Source organism: Echinops telfairi, unplaced genomic scaffold, assembly GCF_000313985.2.
Source record: "Echinops telfairi isolate 266 unplaced genomic scaffold, ASM31398v2 ScPeMD7_2010;HRSCAF=2546, whole genome shotgun sequence".
Lineage (NCBI taxonomy): Eukaryota > Metazoa > Chordata > Mammalia > Afrosoricida > Tenrecidae > Echinops > Echinops telfairi.
In genome coordinates this window covers 6,121,605-6,137,969 of record NW_022105908.1, presented here as the reverse complement: position 1 = coordinate 6,137,969, position 16,365 = coordinate 6,121,605, and the positions used below count along the sequence as shown (strand labels likewise).

At 49.6% G+C, this 16,365-nt stretch overlaps 1 protein-coding gene across 1 annotated transcript in view; it reads right to left on the bottom strand.

Moving 5' to 3' along the window:
* Window positions 1-16,365, bottom strand: part of GAS7 (growth arrest specific 7) — a 298,944-nt gene that overhangs the window by 59,081 nt on the left and 223,498 nt on the right. Inside the window, exons 4-5 of the mRNA XM_004709184.4 lie at window positions 4,868-4,905; window positions 4,620-4,722 (exon numbers count right to left, since the gene is read on the bottom strand). Coding sequence (XP_004709241.2) covers window positions 4,620-4,722; window positions 4,868-4,905 — 141 coding nt within the window. The remainder of the gene's footprint in view (window positions 1-4,619; window positions 4,723-4,867; window positions 4,906-16,365) is intronic.

Sequence of the window (16,365 nt, the reverse complement as noted above, 5' to 3'; positions counted from 1 at the left end):
TGGTCCTGAAGGGATCATCCGTCCTGGATCCCCTGTGTTTCCTGCTCCTATCTGTACCAGTGTACATGCTCTGGTCTAGCATGTCCATGCAAGGTAGAATTGGGATCATGATAGTGCGGGGGGAGAGAGGAAACATTAAAGAACTAAGTAATGTTGTATGTTTCATCAGTGCCATACTGTGCCCTGACTGGCTTGTCTCCTCCCCGCGACCCTTCTGTGAGGGGGTCTTTGGAGAGCCAGATCCACAGGCTTGCTACGGAGGATGAAAGTGGTAGCTTGTCTTCCTCCATGTGCTAGCCCCTTCACAACCCAACAGAAGGACGAGTGACCTCACAGTTCCGGCATCTGTTGAGCACGTGCCTGCTTGCCCTCTCCACAGACTGCCCCCTTCATTGTTGTTCCAAGAACAGTACCTCAAATCTCAAGGTCATTCTCTGAAAAAGGGCAGTCCTCACGCCCTTAGGCAACTGAAGAGTGAGAAGGAAGTAAAAGTCACTCAGGACTGTCAAGCATGGGTTCTCGGCCTTGGCACTAAGGGCATTTGGCGTCAGATAATTCTTTGGTGTGGGAGCTGGCCTGGACCCTTGACGATGGATGTCTAGCTGCACCCCATCCTCTTTCACTAAGTGCCCATAGCACTCCCTCCTCCTTCTCCTCACCCTGCTCCCGCTGTGACAGCAAACATGTCTTCCCACGTTGCCGATGATCCCTGGGGCAGGGGCTGCAAAACCATCCTGGGCTGTCTTAATTAATGTTCTCCCTCTTACCTCTCTGCGTTGTTCTGATAGCCACTGCAATGGCTACATAGAGCTCACTGACAAAAATCATACAAAAATCATAACAAAAGGGTTTATCAAAAGGAAGTCAACCAGTTGTAACGCTGGCGAGAAATGCTCAGGGTTGAGTTGTTTATCAGGACAAGTGACAAAGGTCTTTCAGGTCTGCTAATAAATGCCCAAAGGGCATATCTCTCTGCTATCAGCCTCGACCTAAAGGCATTCTGCTTAAGCTCCATGAGTCAGCAAGTCAACTCCCTAAATTAAATGCCTAGAGGCACCCCATCTTCAGTCAGCTCAAGTATCCAGAGGCACCCCATTCTGCAAGTCAGCCTCCTGCATAAAGCATCACCCCGACTTGCTCTGTGGGTGGGAGTCCGTCACTCTGCTGCTCCTCTGATCCTATAGCTTGTCTTCTGGATCCAGGAGGTTCATTGCACAGGGATTTCCGATCCAGAGGACAGGCTCCACTCCCGGCTCTTTCTGGTAATGAGATCCCTCCTCCTGCTCTTCAGAGGGCTCATTTTTTATACACAGCAGGACGGCACTGCAGGGAATCTGCTCGCAATTACTCATGGGTGAATCCTGTCAGTATCTTCCCCACCTTCTTACCAGACCCAGGCAGGGAAAGGGCGTCTGGTGGAAATTGGAGACTTTGGCTGGAAAAGTCCCAATCCACAACTCACTGCCCCTGCACACCTGACTGAGAACCAGTCTGGGCTGCAGATGCTGTTGCTAGGTGCCGCCGATGTGAGTGTGCGGTGCCGCCGATGTGAGTGTGCCTTAGCCAGTTCCCAAGAGACAGAGGATTGCTGCTCCATCCAGGTTCCAGAATGCCCTCTGTATGGGGAGCGGATGGCCAAGCCTTTCTTCCGCAGAGCCGCTGGGTGGGTTCGAACCGCTGTGAGTTGGAATCAGCCCGATGGCAGTGAATGGGGTTTCTGGTTGCCAATAGACAATTTAGCTGTGGCCAGACTTTCAAGGCTGGTACGAGGCTTTCGTGAACAGCCTCACAGATAAATTAGGATCCCTAAATACACTCCACAGAAGAGATTTCCCAGGTCAAAGGCTTAGGGCACACACGGTCCCGTCAACTTCTGAGAAGGTTATCCTAGGAGAGCTTTTTGAAAAAATGGTAACAATTTCAAGTATTTCCGGAAGGGACAAACAGGCTTGTTTCTCTTCGGGCAGAATTAATTAGTTGAGAAAGGGTGATTGTTTCTAATGTTCCCCGTGACGAGACCCACGGTTGTCAGGTGCCACACAGTTCGTTCCAACTGACAGTGACCCTGTGTCTGTCCGACAGCACGAGACACCACCAGGCCCTGCGCCATCCTCACAGCTGTTACCCGAGCCCATTGTGGCAGCCGCTGTGTCAACCCATCTTGTCAATGGTCTCCCTCTTTTTCATGACCCCCTTTTCCCAACATGCTGATGACCTTCTCCAGGGACTGGTCACTCCCGGGAACACGTCCAAAGGATGCGAGATGAAGTCTGGTTGTACTTCTCCCAAGACAGCTTTGTTTGCTCTCCTGGCAGTCCACGGTGCCTTCGATATGCTTTGCCAGCCCCAGAATTCAAAGGCACCAACTCTTCCAGTCTTCCTTATGCAGCCCAGCTTTCACACGCATATGACGTGACAGAAAAGGCTATGGCTTGGCTCAGGGGCACGGCGGTCCTCAAATGGACATCTTTGCGCTTGAGTACTTTTAAGAGGTCTTAGCAGATTTGACCAATGAGATACGTTCTCTGATTTCTTGACAGCTACTCCCACGAGCACTGATGGTGGAGCTGTGTAAAAAGAAATCCTTGACAAATCCAGCCGTCTCTGTTTACCATGCTGTTGTTTACTCTGTTGTTTATTGGTCCAGTTCTGGGGACTTTTGTTTTCTTTACACTGAGGTGTGATCCACATAGAAGGCTGTAGTCTTTGGTCTTCATTAAACAAATGCTTCAAGCCCTCCTCATCTTCAGCAAGCAAGGCTGTGTCCTCTCTGACATGCGGTGTGCTCAGGACAGCAACAGCCTCTTGTTGTTGCTGAGACAGCCGGTCTCAAGCTGATGCCTTTAGCAAACCTCTGGACTCAGATGGTGAGCGATTTTCACTTCAGACTGGCAAAGGGAGTGTGGAGAAGACTGTTCGGGCTTGGCAGGAGACAAATAATGCTAAGGTGGAATCAGGGTGTGTGCCATAAGCAGGAGGGGGAAAGAGCACGCACACACAGGCTAGGTACCCATTCATGGCGCGCTGGGCTGCTAACGGCAAGGTCGGCAGTTCGAATTCACTAGACTCTCCTGAGGGAGGCAAGATGAGGTTTTCTGCTCCGCTCAATACTTAGAGCCTTAGAAACCCACAAGGGAAGTTCTACTCTGCCTTATAGGGTCCCTGTGGATCAGCATCGACTCCATGGCAGTTGAGTACTGTCCCCAACCACTCACCACCCGGTCCCCAGGCCAGTGGCATCTGCATCCCCTGGGAGCTTGTTAGAAACACGGAAGCTCGGCGCCCCAGCCACCTCTGGAATCAGAATCCGCGTTTTCACCAGTGCGCTGAGACTTGCAAGCCCACTGAAGCGTAAGAGGCCCAGGCCTACAGCGATGGCCCGGTTCCTTCCAAGGTGCTGCTTCCTAAGAGAATGGCCCAAGTATGAGTTCCTAACGACGGCATTCTCTTCGACATCCGAGCAGAGCGCTGCTGTTCAGCCCACTGCAGGGACCCCAGGCCCTCCACCCAGTGATGGTGCACAGTCCCCGCGCGATAAGCAGCTATTGTTACCACCCACGTCACTGACAGCAGCAGCGGCGCAGGGGGGCGGGGGTGGCGTGCTGGCACATGGAATTGGGGGGCGGGGGTGGCGTGCTGGCACATGGAATTCCTGGAAAGGGTGGGTAGAGTTTGGAAGCGGCACCAGGAATTAGCTTTTGGATCATTTATGGTGACATGAAAGAAGACTAGTCCCTGTGTTTCTGACAGAATGCAGCCCAACACATACCCACAATGGCACCAGGGCTCCTCGGCCCTGAGTTTCTTAGATGCAGCTTAGCGTAACTGGAGCATTGTGGCATCGGGATCCTATCTGACCTTTGGCGACCTCATCCGTCACCTGGCCATGGTGCCACCCACCCACCTCATGCCATCCCCGCAGTGGTGCCTGAAATGATGGACGAGAAAGCGGCTGGGGACATCTTCAAACCAATTCTGTCTCTTTCCATCTGACGCTTCTACCTCCAAGCTAGCTTTATCAAGCATGATCATTTTGCTAAATTCCACTCTGGGTAAAAAGTCCAGAGCCAGGAGAGGGCACGAAGAAAGGAAAATGTCCCTCCTCAAGTGTTAAGAAATCTAGAGTCATATTTATCTGGAGGGAGCCTTGGGGGCATAGTGGGTGACATGTCTGACCTTTGGGTTCACAGCCCAACTTTCTACTCCTGTGAAGAGTTAACGGTCTTGGAAACCCCCAGGGGCAGTTCTACCCTGTCCAAAAGGCACCATGAGTTGGCATGGACTCGATGGCAGTGAGTGAGTGAGTGAGTGGGTGAGTGAGTGAGTGAGTGAGTGAGTGAGTGGGTGATTTATCCAAACTCTGGGTTGCAGGGCTGAATCTATCGCCTTAAACCCAACTGCTATCCCACCACCATCTCCTACCTCTCTCAAACCACCCTCCATTTCCAGAAAACCAACTAGCCACCTTTACCCTGCCCTCCCCCATAGGGGTCACTGGCCCAACTCAGACACACCAACCAGCCTCCTCTGGGGCAGTGACGGGTTGTTGTCACCCAGATTCTCATGACTGCCCTGCCTTTGAGGAGACCCCGTGGGATCAAACCTGAATGGGCCCTTACCTGGGAATCACCTGTGGATTTTCGGAGACTCATGTGGGCAGTCTCTGAAGGGTGCGCTGGAGTCCCTGATGCGTGGTATCCATTCACTGTGGGGACAGAAACACTGCTCAGATGCTGGACACTCTCAGACCCCTCTGACCAGGACGGTCCCTTTTCCCAATTCATTCCCTGGCCCTCAAGGGTCTTGTGGGATCTTAGTGTTTGTGGAGCTGGAAATGGGTGGATGGCATCTTCCTAACCCCCAGCACCAGTGACAGTCTTCCTGGGAGGCTGCTTGCTTCTTGAGCTACAGAGCAAAAGGAAAGTGCTCAGTGGGCCGTGAGGGGCCAATGGAGGCCAGCTGCTAGGTCCCCAAACACAGCATCGGCTGTAGCCACTGGTACTGATCATGGGTCTTGTCCTTTTCTAGACAAGACAGGCACCCCCTCCCCAATCCCACTACCTCCCTACAAGCCTCCTTGACTGGACTCTCACAGCAGCATGAGGTGGGTGCCATGTGAAGAGAATGGAACTGGTCGCTGTGAAATGAGGCTGGGCCAGTGAACAGCCAGGTGACCACGTGTGGAGGATCAGATTTGGGTGGCGGTAAGTTTGCCTTGCTTCCCACCAAATTAACCCTCCAGAACTCCAAGGCTCTAACATGCTATCACTAGGCTTTGATGTCTCCTAAGGGGCTCTGGTGGCTCGGTGCGTTAAGCATGAGGCCAGTAACCTCATGGTCATTAGTTCCAACCCACCTGTCACTGGACAGAAGAAAGAAGAGGCAGTCTCCTTCTGTACGAATTTACCGCTTACAACTCTTTTTTAATACATTTAGACCACTGAATTGTATGGGACATGAATTATGTGTCAACAAAATTTGGGGGCAGTCTTATAGGGCCTCTGTCTTATAGGACCTGTGGGTTAGAACTGCCTTGATGACCGTGGGGACGTGTGTTACCATGGTGCTAAGATTGAAGCCAGGCTACCGGTCCTTCATGTCACTCACGGTGTGCAGGTTCTCAGCAGAGTTTCTAGTCGAAGGAAGGTCTGGCAGTCTACTTCTGAGAATTAGTGGTGTAAACCCTTGAATCACGGCACATTGTTATCCAATAGATTGTTCTGGAAGATGAGCCCTTGGCCCCCCAACCCCTTTACCTGCTACCACTGGTCTGGTCGAAGGATACTCAGACAATGGAGCGGCCACTCCCGTGGGCTGGGCAACACTGCTTCTGTTGTACCTGGGCTGCCCTGAGTCAGTGCCCACTCCATGGCAACTCACAACAACGATGGACACGTGCCCATGCTCTAACCCAGTGGTGCTCAGCCTTCCTCATGCCGTGACCCTTTCAGACAGTTCCTCATGTGATGGTGACCTCCAACCATAACATCATTTACTTTGCTACTTCATAACTGTAATTTTGCTTCTGTAACGAATTGTCATGTAAATATGATATGCAGGATTATTTTCATTGGTACAAATTGAACATAATTAAAGCATAGTGATGAATCACAAAAACACTATGTAATTATATATTGTGAAATATTTATTTCTAATGACAAATAAGTGAAATCTTGTCTTGGAGCATGGTGTAGCATGGATAACTGTCTTCATGCTGGTACTCGGTACTTGTATGTGGGCATATTTGCATGTGGGTGGACCTGCCTGGAGATGGAATAGAGCGGTGTCTTGGTTCCTAAGCCCATTGGAAATATGTGAAAGGGTTGTTCGACCCTCAAAGGGGTCACGACCCACAGGTTGAGAACTGCTGCTCTAGTGCATGCTGGGAAACTGACGCTCCAAGGGAGGAGAAAGGAGTGCTATCAGCAACACTGTGTGGCTCAGACGCTCCCATCATGCCTAGTTGTGAGCAGTGCTGGTCTCTCATGGGTACAAGAGCTCAGCAGTTACTGACAGCGGTTGTCCCGGCCCCTCCTTAGGGACCTCTAGCAGAACGAAGCACTGCCTTGTCCTGCACCACCCACAACCAGTTCTGTAGAAGAATCCACACCAGAAGGGAGAGAATGCAGAAGTTCAGATTCACACGGACTCCAGAAGCTCTGGAGCCATCGAGGCTGGATGAAACCCTGAAACTATTGCTCTGAGATCATCTTTAATCCTTAAACCAGAAATACCTCCCAGTATCTGCAAACCAAACAACTGCTTACTGTCACTACTAAAGCATGTCTACCTTGAGCATTCTTGAGAGGTTCTTTCAAGACCTATCGATACGGGGTCAAGGAGCTCTGGAGGTGTAGTGGGTGATACAGTCACCAGTTATCTACAAAGTCAGCAGTTCAAATCCACCAGCTACTCCAAAGGAGGAAGAGGAGACTACCTGCTCCCACAAAGATTTTAGCCTGGGAAAGGTAGGGACCCCACTCTGTCCTTGAGAGCCACTCTTAGGTGGAATCCACTTGATGCGATGGGTTTGCTTTTGAGCGTACGCGATCACATTGATGGTAGCAGCTCAAAAGATAAGGCAGGAAGCTGAATAGGCAGTGAGCTCATGTTGATGACGGAAGAACAACTCAGTAAGTGAGGGTGTGAATAGTGGTGCACACATACGGGGACAACAGAAAAGTGGGGTTGAAGCTGGCTAGTGACTTGGGGTCACGAGGAGTCTGTCTCCACGGCAGTGAGTTGTTTTTCAGGGACTTCTGAGGAAGGAGTCCCAGTGGCAGAGAGGGTAAACCACTGGGATGTTAACTGGAAAGTTAGTGGTTCAAAACTCCCAGTCATTCTACGGCAGAAAGAGAAGGCTTTCTACTCCCATACAGAGTTACAGTCTCAGGAACTCACAGCAGCCGTTGTGTCCTGTCCTATGGGTTTTCTTTGAGTTGGAATCCATTTGATGGCAGTGAGTTGAATTTTGAGTGAATGGGGGAAGCCACAGAATAACATATTGGCCATTCTGTAGCCAGCCCTAGGCCTGGCCCACGACCCACACCTTTCAGTTGGCTCGTCTCATGCTGATAATCCCAGTCTCACTGCATCCTCCACCAGAAGAGCCATGGTAGCATAGTGGTTAATTATGGGGCCTTGACCCCCACAGTGAGCAGTTAAAACCCCGACTCACACCGAATGAGAAAGATAGGACTTTCTATTATCATACAACAGTTACAGTCTCAGAAACCCACGGGGCAGTTCCACCCTGTCCTATAGGGTTGCCAGGAGCTGGCATTGACTCAGTGGCAGTGAGCAAAGGAGACTGAGTCCTCCAACTTCAGAGGGAACGCCAGGAGTCCAACAGCAGGGTGGACACAGAGGGGATCTCAGGGAATCTAGTCCTAGAGGCGCAAACTATGCTGGGAAAGCCATCATACTGATGATAGATACAATCCACAAGGAGGGCCTGAGACTCAAGACATCTTACTTATGAAAGCTGCAGAGGGCTGAACTTGGATAGAACACACAGGCTGACAAATCTAAAGGCAACAGCAAAAAACGTTAGCACACCGATTACACTCTGACTGATAAGATGTATTCAACAGCATCCCTGCAAACAAAGATAGCATCTATTGACAGGAAGCCAAGGAACACTGAAAGGGAAAAAAAAAAGTAACCATATTGAAAGCCCAAGCAAACTGTCAATCAACTGCAAAATACACAACTAACGATAATACAATGAATTACTGATAGGGTTGTCTTAGCCATAGTCTTTGTAACTCCCACTAAGTGACTGGGTGGGACCTTCCAAAGAGGGTGCATGAAACTAACAGGGATTGGTCCATTTTGCCATTCTGCTGGGGATAAAACGAGCCATCTCCGAAGCAGGAGTAGGGGAATCTCATGACCATCCAGGAAGACGAGCCAGGAGCGAAATGTGTCCTTGGAACCCTGAGACCACACAAATATGACCACAGGCCACATTCTTAGACCAGATAGAAATACAATTGGGGATTAATAATAAAAGAACAAATAAAGATGGCCCCCATGCTCCCTGGTTGCCAACCCTTGGAGACTCAAGAAAATGCCCTTTTAAATCATCTCAAATCTATGAGGAAATGTTTCCCTCTAGGAGAAAGACTGAGCTGTGACACAGGAGAAGTGGCCGCAGCAGAGGAGCAGCCCTGTGAGCATGAGACAGTGCTGGGCTTCTCAGATCACAGAGTGTGAATGCCGAGTGTCTTTCCATACGAGGACTGATGGTGGAGTAGCGTACCTCCAGGCGCATAATTGGGGAAGTTGGGTTCGGTGACCCATTGAGCTAAAGCTGTGCCCTCAGGGATGAAGCTTATGGTAGAGTGGAGTGACCTTTGGATATTTATTGGCAGTGCTAAAAGAGTTATGTAACATCGTCTGAGCAGGATTGAGGCCAAGGAGCCTAGAGCCACAGAGAGGCATGCCTGCAGGTTTGGCTGAGAAGACAGGCAGACAGAAAGAATTGTATCCTATGCAATTCTGATCCTGAACAGTAAACTTGTTAATTTCCCTAATAAACCCCAGTCATATGTTCTGTGAGCTCTGTGTGGCCATTGCAATGAATTATGGGACCCAGTAGAGAAGTAGAGAGTGGTGTGTGTGTGTGTGTGTGTGTGTGTGTGTGTGTGTGTGGTGGGGAGACGGTTGATGTCAGAATTGGGAATAGTGGTTGGAGGGTTAGGGCATGAATGACTCTCCTCAGAGCAATCAGCCTGGGGTTGAAGTTGATATTCCCTCTTGGGGAGACAGAGGAGGTCAGAGGGCACTCCCACACTAACAAGACCACAGGCCACAAGACCACATTCTTAGACCAGAAAGTGATAACATTGGGTATTAATGAAAAAAGAACAAATGAAAAGGTCCCCCTGCTCCCCAGTTGCCAACCAGTTGGCGATTCAAGAAAATGCCCTCTTAAGTCATCTCAAATCAAAGAGGAATTTAAATGCCATTATACAGCATTTAGGGAAAATAAGGAAGACATCAAAACAAATGGAGGGGATAAGATCTGAATTTTTCTTGGAAGAAAATCCACAGCTGTAATGATTTCATTACACAACCCGAAGGAATAAAAGTAAAGGGACTAAGCGTTTGACTTCAGATCCTGGAGAGCAGGCTCTACACGCGACAGCAGGCATTAATGAGTGAGGAAAGAGCGGGATGTGAACCACCACGAGCAGGCTCTGGGGTGAGTCTGTACACTCGTACTCGTGTACAAGTGTGTGCGGGGGCAGGGGAGACAGGGGTGTGAACAATAGGGACAAATGAGCCAGTCTAATATGAGCGTGCAAGAGAAAACACAAATGCTCGGAACTAAGAATTAGAAAGAAAGCATGAGCACCACCAAGACACAAGTCAAGTCAATTGGGTTCTAAATGCAAGAACCCGTGGTGCATAACTCTACAATACAGCACCCACAAACACCACCCAGGAGATTCAAATCATCAAAATGGTTTCGGGGAACACACCCCCCCAAACCGTAAAAACCAAACTCACCATCACTGAGTTGATGCCGAATCATAGCCACCTGTCGGGGCGAACGGCCCCTGTGACTTTCTGAGCCTGTCACTCTTTACGGGAGTCGTAAGCTGCTTCTCTTTCTCCCGAGGAACGGCTGATAGCTTCAAACTGCTGACCTTGTGGAGAGCAGCCTAGCTCGTAATCACTACCCTCTAGATGCACACGCAGCAGTAAAATGAAGAACCGGTTGCTGTTGAGCCAACCTTGACCCATGGTGACCCCTGGTGTGATAAGCGTAGAACTATGCTCCATGGCGTTTTCAATGGCTGCTATTTTGTTATTGTTATTTTTGAAGGACATCAGCAGGCCTTTCCCCCTGAGAATGCCTCTTAGTGACTCCAGCCTCTAATCTTTTGGTTAGCCACCAAGCTTGTTCCCCATTTGCACCCTCCAGGGTGCAAACATCTCCTTGTACACTTGCACTGGGCCCAGATGGCTTTACAGGTCCATGTGTTCAGACGAGGGCAAGAGCTACCCAGACACAAACTGTACTAAAGCAGAGAAACACGTGACAAGTTTCCCAGTTTATTTTACAAAGTCAGCATCACCCTGACACTAAAACTGCACAAAGACAGCTCTGAACACGAAGCCATTACGTTCTTACCGGGGCAGACCTTCGTTTGGAATCAGGCACTGTCTTTGCTGATGCCGAGTCCCTATAAGTCAATGCCCATCTCCCAGATCCTGAGAGTTCCTGGATGCTGCAAATAGCTCAGACAGCCTAGCTGCTACCCAAAAGGCTGGCCTTTCAAAGCTGACTCAGAGGGGCCTCTGCAGAAAGGCCTGGAGCTCTCCTTTGGAGAAACCGGCCATTGACAACCCTATAGAGCACAGTCCTATTCTGACACACATGGGCCTGTCGCCCACCATCACCCACCATCAACCGTCCTGGTGACCCTACTTATTCTGCCCTCTACCTTCCCTTCCCAGCTTCCCCCAGGCTCACAGAGCCCCAGGCTCTGAGCAAAGGGACAATTGAATCCAGAGGTATTTGGCCTCTAATCCAATCCCTCGTTCTCACTTCAGTTCTGGTCCAGTCAGCTGTTAGCTAATGACTGCTCCTGTCAAAACGATTACTGAGAGAGAACAAAATCATGTTCCGCCCGACTGTTTCTCCACACGCAGCGTCTCCACTCTGCCTTCACCACACTTCAACACTCCCAGCAACGTTCAGGAGGTTCTCAGTAGGGTCATGGCTGACCTCGAGAACTGTTGTCTTAGGCCAAGCAAAAGCCCCGAGAAACAAGCCAAAACTAAATGAGGCCAAGAGTAGGCACGGCTGAAACCGCCAGGCTCCCGAGGTCAAAATACGTAGTGCAATTGGTCGGGGAGCGCTCATAGCCAGAGGAACATTTTGAAGAAGCAAGAAAACATAAAAGGCCAGCCTTTGTTTTATTTTTTAATAAGGAAAGGGAAGTAGATCATGAGAGGAGGGGTCAGATATTTGGATAGAAAGGAAGAGGTGGGGATGGGAGTGGATAAAAGGGGGCCTCCCCACCTTTCACAAGGGAAAAACCCAATTTCCCAGGAGTCTTTTCTAACCCCTGGCGAGCCCACGTGTGTCAGAGTAGGGCTGTGTTCCACAGGACTCCCATTGGCCATGACCTTCCTAAGTCAACCTCCATGTCTCTCTTCCAAGATGGCTCTGGGTTGATTTGAACCTTCAACCTTTTGGGTAGTAGCTAAGAGCTTAACTCGTTGTGCCGCCAGGTAATTCTTGACTCCCTTTAGGCCCCTTCTCTCTGGAATAAACAGTAAACTCCTTCCTCAAGGTTAAAAAGCCACAGAGTCTAAGGGCCTCCTTCTTGAAGCCCACCCTCCCTTTTCCTTCCGTCCACCTATCCGTCCACCCATCCTGCATCAAACCTGGTGGACCGTCCACCTATCCGTCCATCCATCCTGCATCAAACCTGGTGGACCATCGTATCTATCGTGAGATTTGCACAGAACAGATTCTGTAGTGCTCGGGTGGGGGCTTCTGGTCCAAAACTTTGGGGAAAGTGCCCTCACGATTCAGATTTACATTGGTTTATTCACAGTAGGGCTTCTGCAAAGAGAGGATCTTTTAAAACATGCTGACGTACGCCGTGGATCTTAGACAAGGCAACAGTGTGCAGTATTCCTAAACGGATAGCCCCATTTTGGCAGCAAGGCGGAGCAACCGTGGAATGCTGACTTCAGGAGGCAAAGCTGTGGTCAGAGGGATGCCGGTTTTTGAAGTCTAGCAATCCCAGGCAAACACTGGAGCCAATTCTGTGCTCAGCAGTTCTGAGGGCCCAGTCGGCACCATATAAGGACAGCTCCCTATCCTGGAAGGCTTGGAAGGTTGTGCCCCCATCACTGTCTTCTTAGGGGGTCTTCAGCATTTATCATGGCTGTTTAGGGAACCATTTGTACATTAACAGCTGCTTCATAAAAGTTCTGTTCAGGAACTTTCTCTCTGGCCACCTGGAACTGATGGACTCTGCTGTTTGTCTAAGATGAAATCAGTTGCCAAAATGCCACGTTGAGTCGACTTGTTGAATCCACAATACGTTTTTCCATGTGGTTGAGGGTGGTTAGAAAGCGTTGGCTCTTTTCCAGAGATGTCTGTTAGACAAGATTTCAGAAGGTTCCCAGGAAACTCTGCGAACATGAACACAGTTCCTATACAAGCACACAAGTTCCCATCCACTGGGGGTGGGCAGGTGTCATGCCTTCCCCGAAGTCAATGAGGTTAGGTTTAACCCAGAAGCTTGGGGTTCAAAGGTGGCCCTCCCTGGTGCACAGCCGCTGCAGCATGCACCACACATCTCACTGCCCTTTGATCTGGGCTCTCTGGCCTTTCTAGGTCTTTTCAGGGTCTGCAGTGGCACAAGCTCTTTAATCTTCCCGGCTCACCCTGAACCACTTGAGCCAAAGAGACAAACAACCATCCTGTCGAGACAAGAACAAGGAGAAAGCACAAATGTTTCCTCCCCGCTCCCACTACCCTGACTCGAATTCGATCTTGCAAGACTGGCTAGACCAGAGGAGGTACACTGGTACAGATAGGAACTGAAAATACAGGGAATCCAGGACGGATGAGCCCTACAGGACCAGTGGTGTGAGTGGCAAAACAGGGAGGGTAAAGGGAGAATGGGTAGGAAAGAGGGAACCGATTACAAGGAACTATATGTGACCTCCTCCCTGGGGGACAGACAACCGAAAAGTGGGTGAAGGGAGACGTCAGACAGGGCAAGATATGACAAAATACCATTTTATAAACTATCAAGGGCTCATGAGGGAGGGGGGAGTGGGGAGGGAGGGGAAAATGAGGACCTAAATGTCGGGGGTTTAAGTGGAGAGAAAATGTTTTGAGAAACGATGTACAAATGCACTTTACACAATTGATGTGTGTATGGATTGGGATAACAGTTGTATGAGCCCCTAATAAAATGTTAAAATAAAAAAAAATTTAAAAAAATAATAATGTTAATGGAGCATGAAAAAATAGAGTAATTTAAAAAAATTAAGTTGCATTAAAAATTAAAGCCTGTAAAAAACAAACAAACAAACAAACAAACAAACAAAAAAACCCAACAAGGAGAAAGCACACACCAGGGGCTCTTTCCATAGAACTCCATACCATCTCAAGGCATAGGATCCAGGGCGGGATCTGAGAATAGGAAAAGGGCATGGGGGAAAGCCAGGATGCTCTGAATAAGGCCTGAGGTTAATTCACTGAGATGTTACAATGCTCGTTTGTTAGTGGCAAATGGGCTATGGCTAGATGAGACCTTGACATTTGGGGAAGCTGGGTCAAAGAGGGTACACTTGGGAGGTACCCATGGTTAACATGTTTGGCTGAAACGAAAAGCTTGGAGGTTCTAGTCTACCTAGAGATCTCTAGGAAGAATGGCCGGGGCTCTCCTCTGGGGAGATGGGGGCGGTGCGGACAAGCCATTCAAAACTCTCCCCTGCCACACGTGGGGTTGGTGGCTCTGGGCCAGAATTCACTCAACAGCCAACAGCTGAGTAGGGTTGATTCATTTTCTGTTTTGTTGTGGAGGACATGTATACAGTACCAATTTTTTCCTGATGCTGTGTATCTGAAATTATTCTGAAGTATAAAGGTTACTCAAGTAAGCAAAAAAAAGTGCTTGCTTAGTTGACAGACCACATTTCTAAGACTCCATGGACACACGTGGCTACCCTACTGGGCGGCACACACAGAGAGAGCATTTCCATTGTGGAAGAAAGTCCCACTGGCCAACGCTACTGGAGGCTCTCATTCAGTCTCCCCAGGGACCCGTGCAGGGAACTCCCCGAATCTTGTTTTTCATTCACATCTCCCCATCTGTCTGCTACTATTTCTCTGGATATCAATCACTACTTCCACACTGCATATTAAACTTGCCCCGGGGGATTTTTAACATTTGCCTCAATTACTAAACATTGCCTTGGGTTCTGTTTTGGGTTTAAACTTTGCTTCTCAGAGTCAGGCATTTAAAATATTATTTTAATGATGTTAAAGCAAGCAATGTAGGACATGTCCTCAGCACGGCTGGCACTCCCTCTACTGCATTCAAAAAAGTAGAATCTAATTTGGGGGAGGTTCTGTACAGGAGTCTAGCTCTTTCTCCTCTCTTGGTAACTAACTGGTGTATACCGGAACCCAATAAACCTCCATTAAGAAAAAGCAGTGAGTCCTGCCCATAGGTGGCCCTTCCAAGCCATTCTAGAAGCTCCCAAAACTACAACACCCAACAGAGCTGAGCATGTGGCTCTTTCTGCTCTTGGTCCCTGAGGGGAAGCTTGTTTGACAGGTTAGTTTGTGGGCACTGCTGACCATTTCTCCCTCAGGAGTGACCAGGTCTGATGCTTGCCATCGGCAAATGTGGCTGAGCATGACCCAACAATTCTAAGTGTATCCTCAGATGAAGTGAAAACAGACATCGTGACTGTATACCACCATTCACTGCCACACTGTTCACACTTGCCGAAAGGTAGAAACGATGTAAGTGTCCGTTCACTGAGGAGTGGATCCGCCACATATGCTACATGTGTACAACGGACTACTATCAATCCTATAGAGAAATGCAATCTGGATACATGCGGCAATGTGGACGAACCTTGAAAACATCATGCGGTATGTCAGTCAGCCACACTGGGACAAATACCGTTAGGATGACGCTTGGGTGAAATATATGGAATAGGCAAATGGAGAGAGGCCGAGGCTTACCAGTGGTTGCTGGGGTGGGCTGGAGGAGGAAGGGAGCTCAGGGCTTTAGGGACATGGACCTTCTGTGAAGGGTGGTGGAGAAATTTGGAAATGGCTAGTGATGATGGTTGGACAACATGGTCGATGGAATTGATCTCCGTGATGCGGACCAGCAACACAAGCTGAGACGCCCTGTGCCCTGTGGTCTACATGGGCGGAACAGCGCTCAGTGAGCACTTCTAGCAAACGAGCAAACCAGAGGGCGGGTTCCCAGAACCTGGGAACTTGCTCTTGGTCTCAGAAATGAAGGTGGCTGTTAGGAAATGGTTCATGCATCCCCAAAAGTGATGCTGCACACGGAGAGAGTGGAAGGAAATGTGGAACAAACCTCAAAATCATAAAAGGAGACCAGCTTACTGGTCAGATAAAGAGACTTGTGGAACCCCAGAGACTAGGGCCCTTAGCTAACTGTTGGGAATGAAAATGAACTCCACTCTCCCACCCCTACCCCTACCTCGCCCCACCCTGCCCAACGTGGTTCGACTTTCAGAGTTATAAAGGGACTCCACAAGCAACGCTCACGGCAGCAGCAGTGAAGAGATGAAGGGAAGCACCGCACTGGGTCAACCTGCCGCACAAACCTCTTTAAGGTGATAAAACGCTGGGCTGTCACTTTGAGGACTAAGGTGTGCCTGACACAAGCCACGGTATTTTCCGTGGTCTCATGTTCTCGGGAAAGTGGGACGCTGAAGAAGGTAGCCCCAAGGAGCATCAGTGCATTTGGTTTATGGTGCTGGAGAAGCGTCCCGGACTGCCAAAAGAACAAACAAATCTGTCTTCAAATGCTTCTTAGCGGTGAGGCTGGCGAGCCATCTTCTCGCGTGCTTTGGGCATGTGGAGGACATCGTGCTTGGCAGAGCAGAGGGGCGGTGAAAAAGAAGCCCTGGTGAGATGGACTGACATTGACTGCAATCACGGACTGGACCCTCACAACAAAGGTGAGGCGGGGGCAGGGCGGGGCAGTGAGTTGTTCTGTTGTGACAGGGTTGCTACGCGTCAGAACTGATGCAACGGCACCGGACACAAACACCAGGGGACAGTAACATTCGGGAGGTCCCCACCTTAGGACAATGAACCAACGG